At 39.7% G+C, this 15,478-nt stretch overlaps 1 protein-coding gene across 6 annotated transcripts in view; it reads left to right on the top strand.

The window, feature by feature from the left end:
* Positions 1-3,728, top strand: part of BMAL2 (basic helix-loop-helix ARNT like 2) — a 37,311-nt gene extending 33,583 nt beyond the window's left edge. For all 6 annotated transcript variants that reach the window (XM_055710988.1, XM_055710989.1, XM_027797442.2 and 3 more), the window contains 2 exons: positions 33-141; positions 1,455-3,728. In XM_055710988.1, the coding sequence (XP_055566963.1) occupies positions 33-141; positions 1,455-1,591 (246 nt within the window). In that variant the 3' untranslated portion in view covers positions 1,592-3,728. The remainder of the gene's footprint in view (positions 1-32; positions 142-1,454) is intronic.
* The last annotated feature ends 11,750 nt before the right edge of the window (positions 3,729-15,478 follow it).

Below are 15,478 nucleotides of genomic sequence, written 5' to 3'. Positions count from 1 at the left end.
TTCTGTCCCTTTTACTACTTCTGTTCTTTCAGGTGCCAAATAAAGAGGCGATTCAGTTATGTCCTTCGGAAACAGAAGTTCTAGAGACTTCAGAACAAAACCAGGGTGCTATTCCGTTTCCCAATAATGAACCTCTCCTCAGTAAGATTTATTTCTCTTGTGGATATTTTGGGGATTGCAGGGGGAGACATTTCTGAGAAATGGTGTAGATTTTCAGTGCAGCACTTACCAACCATGTATAAATTGTAGAGAGATTTGTCTGTCTGCCTGAAGATGAGAGGACTCTTAAACCAGATGTATTATCACTGGAAGACAAACAGCAAAATTTGATCAGTGATTGAATCTTATGACAAAAATAACATCATGTAACAGAACTTTACCATTACATTCTTGCATGCCACAGTTTTAGTTAGGTACTTACTCGCACTCTCTTCAGAAAAGAGAGATTGGTAAGAAAAAGTATTTCAGTGCAATGTAAGGGAACTAGTTGTAATTTAGCACTGTATCTCTTTCTGAACTGCAAACTGTGAATAGTCAATACAAAGGGCTAGTCAAAATGTTTCAGAAGGAAAACACGTGTTTTTCTTTTTTTTCTTTCCCCTCATTCAAGCATGCACCAAGGCAACAGTTTGGCTGGATATAGGATTCCCTGACCCTATAAGAGGAGAACACCACTGTATTATTTTTAACATAAAAGGCAAAGTGATATAAAAGCAATGTTTATGCTTATCCTATATTTCAGGTCTTAAAAACTTTTCCATCTCCCTTGTTTATTTCAGTTACTACAAATTTATTTATTTATTGATGTGTTTATAACCTATAGCTTTCTTCCAGTGTAGCTATAAGCCCTTCCTGTAAAAACAGGCAAAGGGAAAAAAAAGTTAAAACCTAATCCTTGAATAAGGGTTTGGGGCGGGGGGGGCAGGGAAGCCAACAACATTTATCCAAGATAGGCAAGGAAGTGTTTTTCATTGATACGTGAGCTAAAGCGTTTTACCTTCCTGTTGTTGAAGGCAAGGGTATAGCGTTGATTTCTAGAGGTAACACATAGTAACTTGGAAGGTTTCAGGAGTTCATCTGGCATAGTACATAAGATGAGAATTCAGGTAGATGATTGTGTTTTCCCATAAAGTGACATAAAGTAGAAAGCAGTTTTCTACTTCAGTGACAAACCTGACTGCATGGATACAAGTTTTATTAGCTAGCAGTTGGAGGAAGTCCAATGGCTTGGCGAGACTTAAGTCATCGTCTTAAATCAAGTTATGTATGTCCTTGTAACTGTCTGCAAACAGCCATCATTTCCATTACCTGACTTACCTTTTTTTTTAACATTTATGTGTAAATGTTTGCCTCGACTTCAAAGAAAGGTGCCGGTTACAAACAAGTAAGTTTTGAAAGTTACCATGTTCTTCATGTTTTGTACTGCTTACGTTAATATTTTAATAATTCTATAGGTGGTAATTCTCAGCTGGACTTTGATGCAATATGTGAAAATGATGACACTGCTATGACGGCTCTTATGAATTACTTGGAGGCTGATGGAGGACTTGGGGATCCAGCTGAACTCAGTGATATACAATGGGCTCTCTAGTTTTGCTTTTTCAAAATAAGAAGGAATGTAAAATTTGTAATGCACAAAACCGTACATCCTCAGTACTGTATTATAGTTTTTTAATGTTTCATTTGAATTGCTGTCTATATATTTTTAAAGACTGAAGCCTTGTTCAGAGAGAGACAGTTTCTGCTGCACCTATGGAAAGATGCACTATTTTTTTCATGAGGGGAAATATTGAAATTTTAATACTGAACCATCTATAACTGGAATGCTTAAAACACATTACTATATTTTTGCTAGAAAGCTTTAACCAAAAGGTACTGTACAATGTACAGGATTTTTTTTTCTTAGTTTTAATACTTACTTTTATTTATTGTTTTTTTTTCAAACGGTAGAATATTGATCATCCATGTTACTTTCTGTAGAACCTACTGTTTCACACAGTTTTAAGAATATTTGTAACTATGAAATCTCAGTGAAATGATTTGCACACACTACAGTTGTAAAATAACTGACTGTAATTCTCAAATGATGCAGTTTGTGGTTCCTTGCCCTTTTCAGAAGTGCGATTTTTTGTAGTCAAAAGTGTAAATAAAGCATGCAGTTCTGGGAGCAAGAATTTGAATTGGATCACCGTAACAATCAGAAGAGAGTGTCTGGAGATGTATAGTAATTTCCCCAGTTTGCAAACATAACGAGTGTAAGAAAAATGCAACAAAATCTTAAATACTATCTTGAATTATTTGTAATGTGCTATTAGAGGGGCAGTGCATAGAACCTAAGAAAAATAATGCTATACCTATTGCAAAGCACTTCGATCTCATCACAGGTTAATTACTAACTAGAGAAGTCTGGATAGATTGTCTTGGTTCCAGAATGAGGCTAGTACTGTCTACTAGTGAAAAAAATGTTAAAATTCTATAGTATTTTATAGTTTCTGTGTTTTTGGAGAGATTAGGGTGACTTTTCTATTGCTTGAGTCTGTGACTTTTTAAAATATTTGTGTAATATAGTGCTGTCTGTAAATAAATGCTATCTAGGATGATCTTTTGGAGGACAGCTTTTGCAAGAATTGTCCCAGTTACAGCAAATTACTCAAGAACATGGCACTTAATAGGTTGTATTAAAAGAATATAGCATTAATATACAAAGTGGATCTCAATCTCTGGTATTAAAAGTTCAGACAAATTTTTGCATTGCTGATGTATTACAAAAGCATAGTTTTTCTGTTGTGTTTTTTTTATTCAGGTAGTGCAAGGAAAGCATTTGAAGATATTTGATACATGTGCATATTTTTAATACAGACACTTAAACATAGGTACTACCGTAAGCGTGGTGGTGTTCGCTTTAACACTAAAGGTGAGCAATGGGCAGCGTGCTTCAAATATTTTTACGGAGGCCCAAGTGTGTGACCAAATAGATGTGGTAGCCACTAGATGTCATGCTTTACTGTTGGATAACTACTGTTTCCTGAATAAATTCATCACTGTGTCATGCACTGGCTTCCTATGCTTTGACAGAGCAGCTTTATATCTTATAGATATGAATCGTTTTGCAAATGATGAATTTTTTGGTGACATCTTGTCCAGATTTTCTAGAACAGCTTATTGAGTTAAGATTTTTAAGTCTATAGATTTTTTGCATTCAGCTTGCATGTGACTTCCTGCATTCAGCTTTTAGTTTTTTTGTTTTGATTTGGTTTTTTTTACAGATATGGGGCCAAAATTATCTGTTCTCTAGCTTTATTAGAATAAACTTTTATGTTTCTTTGCAGAAAATTAATTTTGGGCTATATCATGGAGCAAAGTGAGAAAAACAGGCGCTTTCTAAGAATTGATAGAATTCTATTTGTATAAATGAAATCTGATAATTTCAATTTCTTCCACTGTAAAATGCAGTTTATTTTTTCCATTTTATTCTAGAAATAAATTCTAAATAAAACAAAAAGTACTGTAGCTAACATTGATAAATTAGTAAATAAATACCTTAAAATTATACAGGCTTTCTTCAACATAGCTTCTTTAACTGGATTAGTTTCAAAATGGTGCGGATGTTGTTATTGAAGGAGAATATTAATTCTTTACAAGATTTATATAACTGTCTAGAGTCAAATCACTATTTTTGGATTCTTCTTGGGTTTCCCTAAAAAATAAAAACAAAAATGTAACTTTGAGTCTTTTGCAGTCAATGATCAATATTGTGACTTTTAATTCATTTATTAGTCTCCTTTTACTTATTTGTTAATTTTTCTGTCTTAAAGCAGTTTTACAACAAGACGTGTCACTTGCAAATATTTACAATGAAATTAATACATATTTTTGAATAAAGTTGAGATAGTATGTGCTTATTTCTGTTCATATAACAATAAAATTCTAGTAAGATATGGACATTTTTTTTCTTGGCATGGTGCAGGGTATCGAAGGATGTGGTTAAATCAGGTCAATAAAATGCTATTTTGGTGCACTGCTGTGAGTCTGCTGACAATTCTATCTAATACTGAATTTAAATAGGGAAGTACTCAAGCTTTCAGATCCCAGGCTTGTTCCCTAAAAATATCAATGGGGGAATTGAATTAATGTGGATTTTGGTAGCTCAAGATGATATTTGCTAGCCAGGGTAACTTTGTAATCTAAACCAACACGCATTTTCTACGTTCTGAAAACAGGTGCTGTTGCAGCTTAATGGGGCTGTACCTGGAAGAAGCTTTTTAAACGGTGTACATGGGTACGATTCTTAGAGTCCTGTGTGGGTAGGTATGGTGGGTGATAAAGCAGGTGTCAACAGGCTCTTAAAAGCCTGATTAGTTATCAGGGTTGTACTTGGAGATGTGTCAACTGATTTGTTAGAGAGGGCACATACAGAATTAAAGACAAAATCTGGATGGGAGAGAAGTTCTGTTACAAGCAGGAGCTTATTTGGGAAACCGCTTCCTGTGTGTACAGGAAAACATGGGAATTCTTCTCAGAATTAGGAGCAGGGAATGGGAGTGTGGTAGAGACAAATACCATCCGGGTACTGCTGGAATGAGAAGGTGATCTGGCTGGGTGGAGGGTAATAGTTAGCTGTCACCAGCCTGGGTTAATCGGAGCTAGACTGCCAGGTGGCCTGGGCTGCCGGGTGGCACACAGGATTAAAACAGCGCTTCAGAACAGCATCATGTCTCACAGCGATGAATCATGAAGATGCCAATATATTAAACCTTAACTTTTTTGCATTTCCTGTAAACAATGTTTGGCAGTTGGTAGCGGGGGGGTGATGGTGTGTGTCCTTTCTGTGCTGTTGGGTGTAACTGCTTCTTGGGATTCCCTTGTAGTGTTCAGCTGAGTGCAGTGCTATTGGTGCTCTGAAGGGTTGGTCACAGCAGTTTGTTCCTGTTCATGATCCAAACTGAAGAATTTATTCATGATCCATGAATTTAAACATGATCCATGCCTGAACATGATCCAAAGGAAGAATTTATTGCTGCCTAAGTGATGCTGCATCTCCGCAGACCCTGACTTCTGTCCTTTCTCACTTAGTCTTTTTCTTCTTTTCTGTGGGTTGGCACATAGAATGTAAATTCATAAAATGTCCTGGAATTCCAGGAAGGAATTGTCAGCTGGACAGCTTTGTGCCGCTTAGGACTTCTCTGAAGATTATTAATTTTTTTTTCGCCGTTCCTGGGGAGAATTACTTTGCTCTTGCAAATATGGAGGTCAAGAAGCTACCTGGGGTTTTAGGTTCTTGCAGGCTAAAAAATAGAAAGGCATGTTTCAGAGCAGCAGAATTAGAGGATCCAGGAAAAAAGGGGAGCGATGTGTGAGCTGGTGAAACACAGCTGCTGTAGCACATTCTGCGTGTACCTCACTTCTAGAAAATTGTTCTCGATAGCTCCCCTTTACTGTGACAGATGGCTGCCATGACTAAATTTTCTGGGTTGTTCCTGGCTTATGTGCTTTTGGAAAATTCATATCTTCCTAGTGAGGAAAAGACAGACGTTGAGACATGTCAAAAATTCTCACGTCCTTTGGAAGTAGCTAGTTATCCTGGTGCAGCTCCTGGGGACCTGTGGAGCTGCTGCCGAGCTATACTGGACTACTACATTTGGGAATTCAAAAAACCCCAACAAACAAACACAAAAAACCCAATTAAGGCTCCCGAGAGCTGTGTGTATTATGTGTCAGCTTCTGTGAAGTGCTTTTACCTTAGGTCAAATGGGAGAGAAAAGGGGATAAAGTACCTCAGCATGCTGATTTATTAAAGGGTAAGTTCACGTATGTGGGCAGTTGCTACACGTAACTTTTTATTCACCATTTGGTTTCATGTCAAGACCTCTAGAAATAAACACACAATCTTTGGAAGTCGTAAAAAGTTCTGTGGGGAAGATCTTCCTTGGCTGGTGCTCTCATGGTTCTGGCCCTGTCTGGGTGGTAGCTTATCTGCAGATGCTGGGGCAGAACCTAAGCCTACATGGCCTGACATCAGGGATCTCCTGCAAAACTCGGGGAACTTTGGCACAACTTAGAGAAAGGAACATAATTAATGGGCTGTTCTGTAACAATGAAGCACATCAGTGTGTTTCTGGAAGGGACTGTATAGTCAGCAGCAGAACGTTGAACTATATAGTATCTCAGGTAACGTGCAATGCTTTTAAGCCATAAATCAGACTTTAAAGACTTTCTTTTACAGCTAGGGCTATATTATGGAGAAGACAATACTACTGGGGCTTTAGTATTTAGACAAAATAATTTGAGTTTAAAAATTCTTTGACAGGAGTGGTTCTGTTCCTAGACTTAATCTTGTGAAAACAGGATAAGCAAATTGATTTCTTAATTCTTCATGCACGTTTGATTTTCCAGGTCTTTAAGAATACCTCCTTCCCCCCTGCCCCCGCAAATATAGTGGTAATACCAGATACTGGTTTTGTTATCACTGAAGAGATGGTAGAGCTCTTTAAAAAAAACACAATCAAAACAAACAAACAAAAACCAAAACCAAAACAAAACACCACCAGTGCAAAACAAAACAAAACAAACCAACAGCCAGGTGATCTTGGTGTTGTTTCAGCAAGATCCAATCAGCTGCTAAACACTTCTTCTGAAGAGCCCTGGGCTTCGTTCTGCGCCGAGCATGAGGGCGGCTGGGCTGTTCAAGGCTGCCCGTTCCGCGGCGGGCAGCGAGGGGCACGAGCCGGCTCCTGAAGAAAAAAGTTCAGCGTCGAAGCACAGAGCTGGTTCAGCTGCTTTCAGCTCAGGGGATTTCCTGAGCTTGGGCTGGTTTGTCCATTTGGTAAACCCTGAGAGATGTGGAACCCAAGTGCGTGTGAGCACCCCTCGGAAAGCGCTGGTATCCAGGGATCCTGACAGGGTCTTCCTTCCCGCGTGCCTCTGCTCCGTTTGCAGAGTACCGCTTCCTTCGTGGGTTGTTGCTTCTGGTACTGGGACAGACAGCAAACAGTTGTTTCTTATCTTCTGTCTCTCATGACGACTTAGGTTTTTATGACAGTTCCCCCTTTATGAACCCCCGGCTTTAAAACTTTTAAATCGTACGGTTTTTCAGAGCTGTCTTGCTTGTGGCTTATTACGGTAACTTACAGCCTGCTCCTAGATTGTCTTTTCAAAAATGAACTATGTATTTAAGTTTCCTGTGGTATCTTTTAACTCTTGGGGGTATTTTGTGTCCAAGTTCTGTAAGGAACTCTGTGTTGCCAGCACGAAAACATGTGCTGTGTGTCTCGGGATTCAGAGGTCAGCACTGCAGAGTTCTTACAGTCGCTTTGGTGGGAAGCCATGGGAAATGCTCCAGTGTTGTGGGAGTTTGCAGATAAACAGAAAGATCAAATGGAGTGAAACTCCAGATACAGTTGCAGGAAAAATACACATTTAAAAAAAAAAAAAAAAAAAAAAGTTGGACAAGTGTTATATAAATAATCTAAAATGCAATTCTATGCCATGCTACAAGAAAGTTGCTCCTGTGAGAGGGGCTGTGGCGTGGTGCTCCGTCAGTTCCTTTGTGATAAAGCAAAGGGGGCTGGGTGGTTTGTTTATCTCCATCTTTGCTGTATTTAAACCAATTATTTACCGATTCTGGTAAGTGTTCCTATCACCATTACTGTAATGGTGTTTCAGATTTGGTGATAAGCATAAGGGTTAGTAACTTTAAAAATGGTGGTGAGGATTACTGGTAGCAGTCTGAGGGGAAAATATTTTCAAGTGGATTATTTTCCTGCTCAGGCTAGTGTGCAACTGCTGCCTTTTCAGGCAGGTACTGAATAATCAAACCCATTTCAAAATTGTTGATTTGGGGTTCTGTGGATTATCTAAGCAGAATTTGAAACGTCACTTTATCAATCTGGAAGCAGTTGGGCACAGTGCTGAGCGGAGCTTGCGCTGCTGGAACGGCTTGTTTGTGTTAGTAAATATGATGCTCTTTAGAAGGGCTGCAAGTTACCATTTCTAACTCCTCATCTCGCTGCTTTCAGTCTGGTTTTGGTACCTTGCTTTAATCAAGCGAAGGCATTAAGAGAGGGTAATAGAGAATAAGACTTTCAAAATCTGGATTTAAGACATTTGCAGTCTTTGTAGTTCAAATACAGAGTCAAAGTTGTTCAGGTATTTTTTGGAATGAGAAATTTGGAAGATGTAACTTAGAGTCCAGTAATTTACATTTTTATGGCAGGAAGCTTTTTGTAGGACACACAGAACTTCTACCTTGTTCCGATAGTCCTGATTCAGTTGGTTGTACGTTGAGAAATAACTGGTTACTCATCTGGGAACCAGGCACATACTGTATGGGATGACCAGACTGTCTTTTCCTTCTAAGCAATCAGACCTTCATAGGTATTTTGAGTCACTTGTGCAAGGAAATGTGTTGGCACTTTTATTTGTAATTCAGTGCAATGCCCAGTTAATGTTGTATATGCCAGTGGATGATTAAGCCCTTCCGTGCCCTTGAACAGCTTGGAAAACTTCTTCCAGCTCTTTAAATAGCTGTAAGGGAGAATGAGCTTTTAGCTCTTTGCAATTTTGTTTCTTCTGAAAGTTGTTTCACTGAGAATGCTGACCAGAATTTATAGGATAAGTCCCAAGTGAACTTTTAACATTGCAATTGATTTATACTAGCAAAAACTGAGTGCAAACTTGACTCCACAACAATCTATAAGATTATTTGCCTCTGGCTTCAGCATGGCCAAGATCAATACTAAGAATTATTGCAAGGTCACTGTTAAAACTGAAGTTCAAAGTAGAAAAATGGGCTGGGTATAAATCCTCTCTACATTTAGGCTGTATTTCTTTCTCTGCAGTTAACCTAGGATAGATGTATGGACATTTAGATACACAAACTGGTATATATTCAATTCCCATCGGCTGCAGAGGAGATCATCATAGCACAACTTATTTTGTCGCTTGTAGATACAGTAATGCATCTTTTAATAAGACTAAACTTTCTAAATGTTGTAGCTTTTCAGGAACTGATAAATTTGTCATATATAGCTGTTGATATCTAAGAAGAAAAAAAAGCAACAAAACAAAACAAAAACAACAAGAAAAAAACAAACATGCAGCAATGTTCATGTTCTCCGTTAACTGTGGCACTAACCTGGAGTGCAGTACGAGTTATATTCAAAAACAGCATTTTGGCAAGATGTTTTTGTCAAAACAATGAAATTAGTTCACAACTATTTCAGAGGTAAAAATAACAGCAAAAAGGTTTTTCAGTATTTCTACTGAGGATGCAGTACGTTTCTGCGATATCTGGGAGTTATGTCTTTGAATAGTGTTTAAATTGTGTTTCAGCATCTTGGTGGAAAACCAAGTTGTATTCTAGCTCAGATATGCAGGTGTCCACATTTTGAAATAAATATAAAAGGTTTTGCAAAAGGCATAAATTATTGTAAGAGTTTTAATGATGTTTATTATCATTGCTTCCTTTCATGATGGCTAAATTTAATCTTTGGTTAAAAAAAGACAGTCCTTGGTAGCTGTTCAGGAGGAGTTCTGCATAATAAGATGTTCAATTTTAGAGCTGTAGTTTTGAAATAGTGGCCTAACATTGATTATACGTGTTTGATTTCAAGGTGGAAACAGTATAACCAGTAACTGGTTTTAAACAAGTGCTTCAAAGGTATCTGCTGTGTATAAAAGGGTGATGTTGCTTTTTTTAAATTAGGTAGCATTTTCCTGCAGAAGGATCCCTGCTTTACTGTTACCACTAATGATGGGATAACGCTGTGCAGTACTGTCTTGAGAAGGTCCAGGGCAAGTTCTGAACAGGCTGTTTTGTACATAGCACAGTACAGCACAATCATCACACCAGTGAATCCTAGAAATTACCTAGTTATGATAGTAAAGCCTGTAGGACTAACCTAACTGGCTTGTCTTCCATCATCTAGCTCCAGATACAACTTGGGTATCTCTACACGGCACTACTCACTGTGGTGTAAACATAGCCTGAAAGCTTAATTTTGCAGATGTTTGAATGTGAGTAGCTTTATTCACAGTCCAAGCTCCGTTTAGAATTAGCCACATGTTTAAATGAATATTTGCACTCAGAGTGCACAAGGTAGAATTAAACTCCGCAGATTAAATTGCTTCTTTGATTGGCGGTCAAGTGAAAGCTTGTGGCAGCACAGTAATTCTGCACTGGAAGTAAAAAAAATTAAAAAAAATAAGAAAATAAGAAAAAACAGGTGGAGCCACAGGGAAAAAAAAATACCATCTTTTGGCAAAGTTTGACAGCATCAAAATTATATTGAGATACTTGGAAAACTGTAGTTAAAAATTAAATAGAAGTGACCTGCACCTCAAATTTAAACCTAATATGACTTTTTGTGCACCGATTTTAGTCAAAATATTTCTTAAAGAAACCCGTAAGATCATTGACATTAGAAAAAAGTATTAATAGCATTCTCTTGAGAATATTTTTCAATAAAAACTAAGAAATCACGGAGTTCTTTCTGCATCAGAGATAACATTTGGGCTGTTTGCTGAAGCTTCAGAACAAACGTGAAGGACGGGCTGAGCAGAGCTTCTGCTGTGGAAATAGGAATCTTGGCTGAAGAGCAAAGCCAGGATAAACATGTGAATTCAGCCATCATTTAGCTTAAGCAAAGCCAGCCATACTGAAATAGCTGCAAACTTTACTAAGCAGATGTGACTTCCCCTTCCTAAACTTGGGATACCACATCCTGATTTTTAACTTTGCCTATCAATTCCCAATGTTACAGCCGCTGTTACAAATTGCTGTGTATTTTTAGCAAGTAACTTACTTTCCTAAAGCCTATAAACAGAAATGAAAATGTTTTCCGGTCCTGCCTGTTGGAATTCACGCCACTGTACAGGAATAAGGGGAAGATTCATGGGGCCAGCAGGAGGCTGAGGAAAGGAGCACGCTTCTGGTCACAAGGATGAATGAGTCTCTCCTGGAGAAATGACCGCGTTACTTGTAATCTAGCTTAAGATGAAAACTGATCATTCGCTGCTGAAGTTGGGTTTTTTCTCCCCAAATAGTTGAGATCTTTACATACACTGGAATCGTAAGGAAAATTAAGACTCATTGTTGGTTGGGATTTGAGTCGCCCAGCTGGTCTCACTACGTATGCTCCTCTCCTCGAGCCCTTCTGTGGAAAATGAGTGAGTTTAGTGCTCTCGCTTGGATTTCCAAGGTGTGTAATGGAGTGAGGTGCTGTCTCTGGCTGCACTTCCATAAGCAGTGAAGGCCTAACCCTCTCACGCTTCTTCAAAAATATCCTGTCTTCAGTCACTTGCGCATACCCATGTTTTCCCATATATAATATGTCTTGGTGCAAAGGCAAGTGCAAACTAAACCAGGCATACTCAACAATACTGACACTTTTCATGACTGAGTGCACCCTCCCCATCTCACCGTATGTTCTAACAGAGGTAACTCAGAGCGGTGTCTCACCTCATCTGCTTTCTGATGATGTAAGGAGGATTCAAATAGGTTTTTACCTAGTGTTCCTAATGAGAAGCCTGGAGTGAGACTAACTTAATCAACAAAACCTCATTATCTGGGATTTCATTTATGGCAGAATTACATTGCTTAAATGAGTTTAATGCTGAGAAGAGGAATTAGACCATTAAATCTGAAGCCCTGCTAGGATATCATGGGTGTTACTGCTGTTTAGACCTCACCAAATCCTATTACTGTGGGGTTTTTACCTGCAGTTTTGGAAGGAGAGGTCTTTTACTAATGCTAAAATAACCTGGATTAATAATGTTACCAATGAAGTTTCTCTGCTCCAAGGACTTGCACAATGTAGACTAAAAATAATACTTAGTGTAAGTATTGATAGGTGTAGGTTTGTGTATGTTTGTACACAGTGCAACTTCAAATCACCCCCTGAACCTATGTGTTAGTCTTTTTACAGAAGTAGAAACTTGGATATGGGCGTCAAATGCCTTTGTCCCAAGGCTGTGCTGAGAGAACCTGGTCCGTGGAATGTTGCGTGCTTTGCTGTGTCTTGACACAGCTCAACATGGATGCAGAGATACCTCCTCAGCTGAGAGGATGCATCAAATTCACCTTCAGTTTTCTTGCCTGCTTTGCCAAGTTTGCAAACCCGGGTTGTAGTGCAGCACCAATTGTGATCATGTTTGTTTTGTGGTGTGTAAGTGCTCATGCCTCTGATACTGGGGTAGCCCTACTCACAGGTTTTGGTCCTTGTTAATTTAGTAGGTTTGTAGTCAAAGGGTGCTATGCAGATGAGAGATGTTTGTAAATCTCGGTTCTGAGAACTTCCAGGTGAAGGGTGATCCCTGCAGCTGGGGCTTGTGGGAGCAGGCGAGAAAGAGAAAATGCTGAGCTGAGACAAAACAAGCTAGGAAGACTCCTCATGATTCTTCCGCTTTTTATTTCAAAACCAGTCAGGATCCTACAGCCAAAGTCGAAAACATACTTGCTATTTTCATTGGCATGATAAGGCTGAGCCCATCAGCCGTGTGAAACTATATTGCTCATAAAATCCCATGCTTTTTGGGTAAAGGGATGAGTGAACCATCCTGACTGCAGTAGCTTTGCTTCTTGGCAATGGCGGGGGAGATGGATGGGCTCCAGTGCTTTAACATCAGTGCCTGCAACTTCCATTTGCCCTCATGATGGCTACCGAGAGTTTTTCCTCAACCTCTTTAGACATACTTTGCCTTCAAAGATGTGTGCTGGTGCAGATGTTTTTGTAAACCCATAAAAGAGAAGGAAAATAGGAGGGAGCTCTTCCATTGCTATTTTTATTCTACCTTACATCACATATACAAGGATACAGAGTTCAACAATTGTGCATTTTAAACTATCCTGGTACTTGGAGTGTCTGTGTCCAGTTCTGCTGCTTTGCTGCAGGTAACCTGTGTGACCTTTGGACTTCACTGAATACCGTTGTGTCTGTTTTCTGCCTGTGAAAACAAGGTTCAAAGTACTGCACGCTTCAAAGGCCTTTTTTTGAGGATAATTGCTTTACTGCTACAGTAAGAACAATTATAAAGTGCACAAGGCAGAGGAACACAACACATTAGTGATGCTGGCGTATCTGGGAAGGCAGTGCATATGGAGAGTTAATAATTGCCAAATGTAATTATTGTCAAGCTAAGGCTGCATTTCTGAACAGCATATAGAGCAGAAGCTAATGCCGTACCATTGTAAGGAAATCAGTGTTGCACCTCAGGTATGGGCTGAAAAGTTCTTGCCAATTTGTTAATGAATTAGTGTACCATTAGGTTAAAACCAAGAAGAGGAATAGCAAAGAATGCTGCAGCGACTGGCCTTCAAGACCTGTGAAGTCTGTTGTCTCCTGCTGTTGGCTCTCCTCGCCCGGTCAGAAACGCTGCTGCAGCCTTAAAGTAACAGTTTTGCTGGGAGCTGCTCTTGGCAGGCAGAATAAGCATGACAAACCAAACTTGAGTTGCATATGAGAAGCTGCACTTGCAAGCGGTGACACCATTTTTCAGCTTGATTAATTAAAATTTAATCAATAGCTGGGACACAGCTGTTGACTAGAAAACCAGCATATGGAGCTGATCTGTGATTGTCTGAAGAAAATGAGAACTTGTGCGCACATTAGCCCTACGCTTCTGTTAGAGCAATTGCTGTTTATATTTAAATCTTACCAGATTGACAGTAAGTCTGAGTTCTTACCGTGACTTGACTTTTTAAGGTTTTGGAGAAAATGGCATGCAAAGTTGAGCTTTGTGCTAAAAGTGAATCTGGTGCTGTGCTGCTATCTATAGTATTTCCTGTCTCACAATAGCCAACCCAGCTGTCTTCTCTATAGCTGAATATTCAACCCTAAGTAATGATGCACAGAAGACGTAATTCTGCAGTGCAGCACAGTGCCAATGGCAGCTGTAGATTTGCTATCCCCCACGTTAATACAGACTGCAGAAGCTTTAGTGTCTCACTGAAAAGAATTGCGTGGCCAAAATGTGCTGCTTGGGAATTTCAGATCTACCTGGGGGACTGCTGGGATGGTACGCATAATTGTTCCCTTAAGTGATTTTAGCACATGTGCCCTGCAGTGTGCAGAGTGTAAACTGATGTTATTCCCCAAGACTGAGAAGGATTTGAAATATCAAAGAGAAGGCTGTGTGAAGTACCTGAATCTACACGCTTCTCTCTGTTGGACATAGCTAACCTCTATTTTGCACCTGACCTTGATGATCCATTCTTCATCATCAGATATTACTGCCAAATCAGCTATTTTGAGATGTATCTAGGATTACGGGATTCCACCTTTAGTTAAATGAGGTTCCCAGAGTCAGGACTCGCAGTGCCCTGTTTACTGCCAGTTACTGAGCTGAGCAGTGCTGTCACTGAAAGAGTCACCTGGAACATTCCCATCACAGAGACAGCACTTAGATGAGGCGAGAAAAAGCATTTGGGTTTCTCTGAAACTCTGCAAAATGTTGGTCCCGATTACTAGAAAGCAGATGGGAACGGAGGATTCACCATCTTGTGTGCATAGCAGAAGCTGGGAATGTGCAAGCAACCCCAATGTCTCAAGGGGGGATCCTCCCTGGGTACCACACCTGCTCCCCAGCTTTTGCAACAGTATTTTGCTCTCTACTATTGCAACAACACATCATCAGTAGGGTAAAACTAGTCTGTCTCACGATGGTCTAAACCCTGCTCACGTTCCCTATTAATGGGTGAACAATTCAACGCTTGATGAATTCTGCTTCACAATGAGAGGAAGAGCCGACACTGAAGGATCAAAAAGCGACGTTGTTATGAATGCTTAACCACGCAAAACTGCGGCAATAGCATTGTCTTTCTCCGCATCTGGCCTAATACATCACCATGGGGAATGTTTGATTTAACGGACAGATATGGATGGCCACAGAGCCAGGTAAGCCCCCAGTGAGTGCACTGGTACATGTGCAGCACGTGTGCAGCAGAATGTTATTCCAAGTAAAATTTGTGCTAACCTAGGTTCAGAAACATCTACTCCAGGTCTGCCTACTGTGGCTGGTAATGCTTTGCTTTAAATATCATTCTGTGCTGCTTTGACGTTTCCCCCTTCTGCAAGCTACAGAGCTCGTCTAAAAAGCTGGAAGGGCCTATCTATTCAAGCAGATAGGCAGATCTGCTGTGGGGCACCAAAAAATAAATGATAGCGGCCCTCGCTGAACATAGTGCAGATGCAAATTTTAACTGTCAAAGATGATGCACTTGCTCCTCCTGCGCCATCAGAGTATATACCTCATGAAGATGGAGGCACAGCTCTGTGGTGTCCTACAGTTGTATTATAGGTTTCTGCCTCTGGAAGCTCCTTATGTAGTTTCACACAGAAAGCAAGTGTCTACAGCAGGTTACAGCAAGGGATGGAGGAGAAAGACAAGGGTAATACAACTGGAGATTGCCATTGTGTCTCTTGGCACCTCTTCTTGCTGTGATTCATTTCTGGTTTGTGTTCAAAATGACGCTGTCCTTGTC

This window comes from Falco cherrug, chromosome 5 (genome assembly GCF_023634085.1).
Source record: "Falco cherrug isolate bFalChe1 chromosome 5, bFalChe1.pri, whole genome shotgun sequence".
Taxonomy (NCBI): domain Eukaryota; kingdom Metazoa; phylum Chordata; class Aves; order Falconiformes; family Falconidae; genus Falco; species Falco cherrug.
Note: the sequence above shows the minus strand (reverse complement) of the source record. Positions and strands in the feature narration are given on the sequence as shown.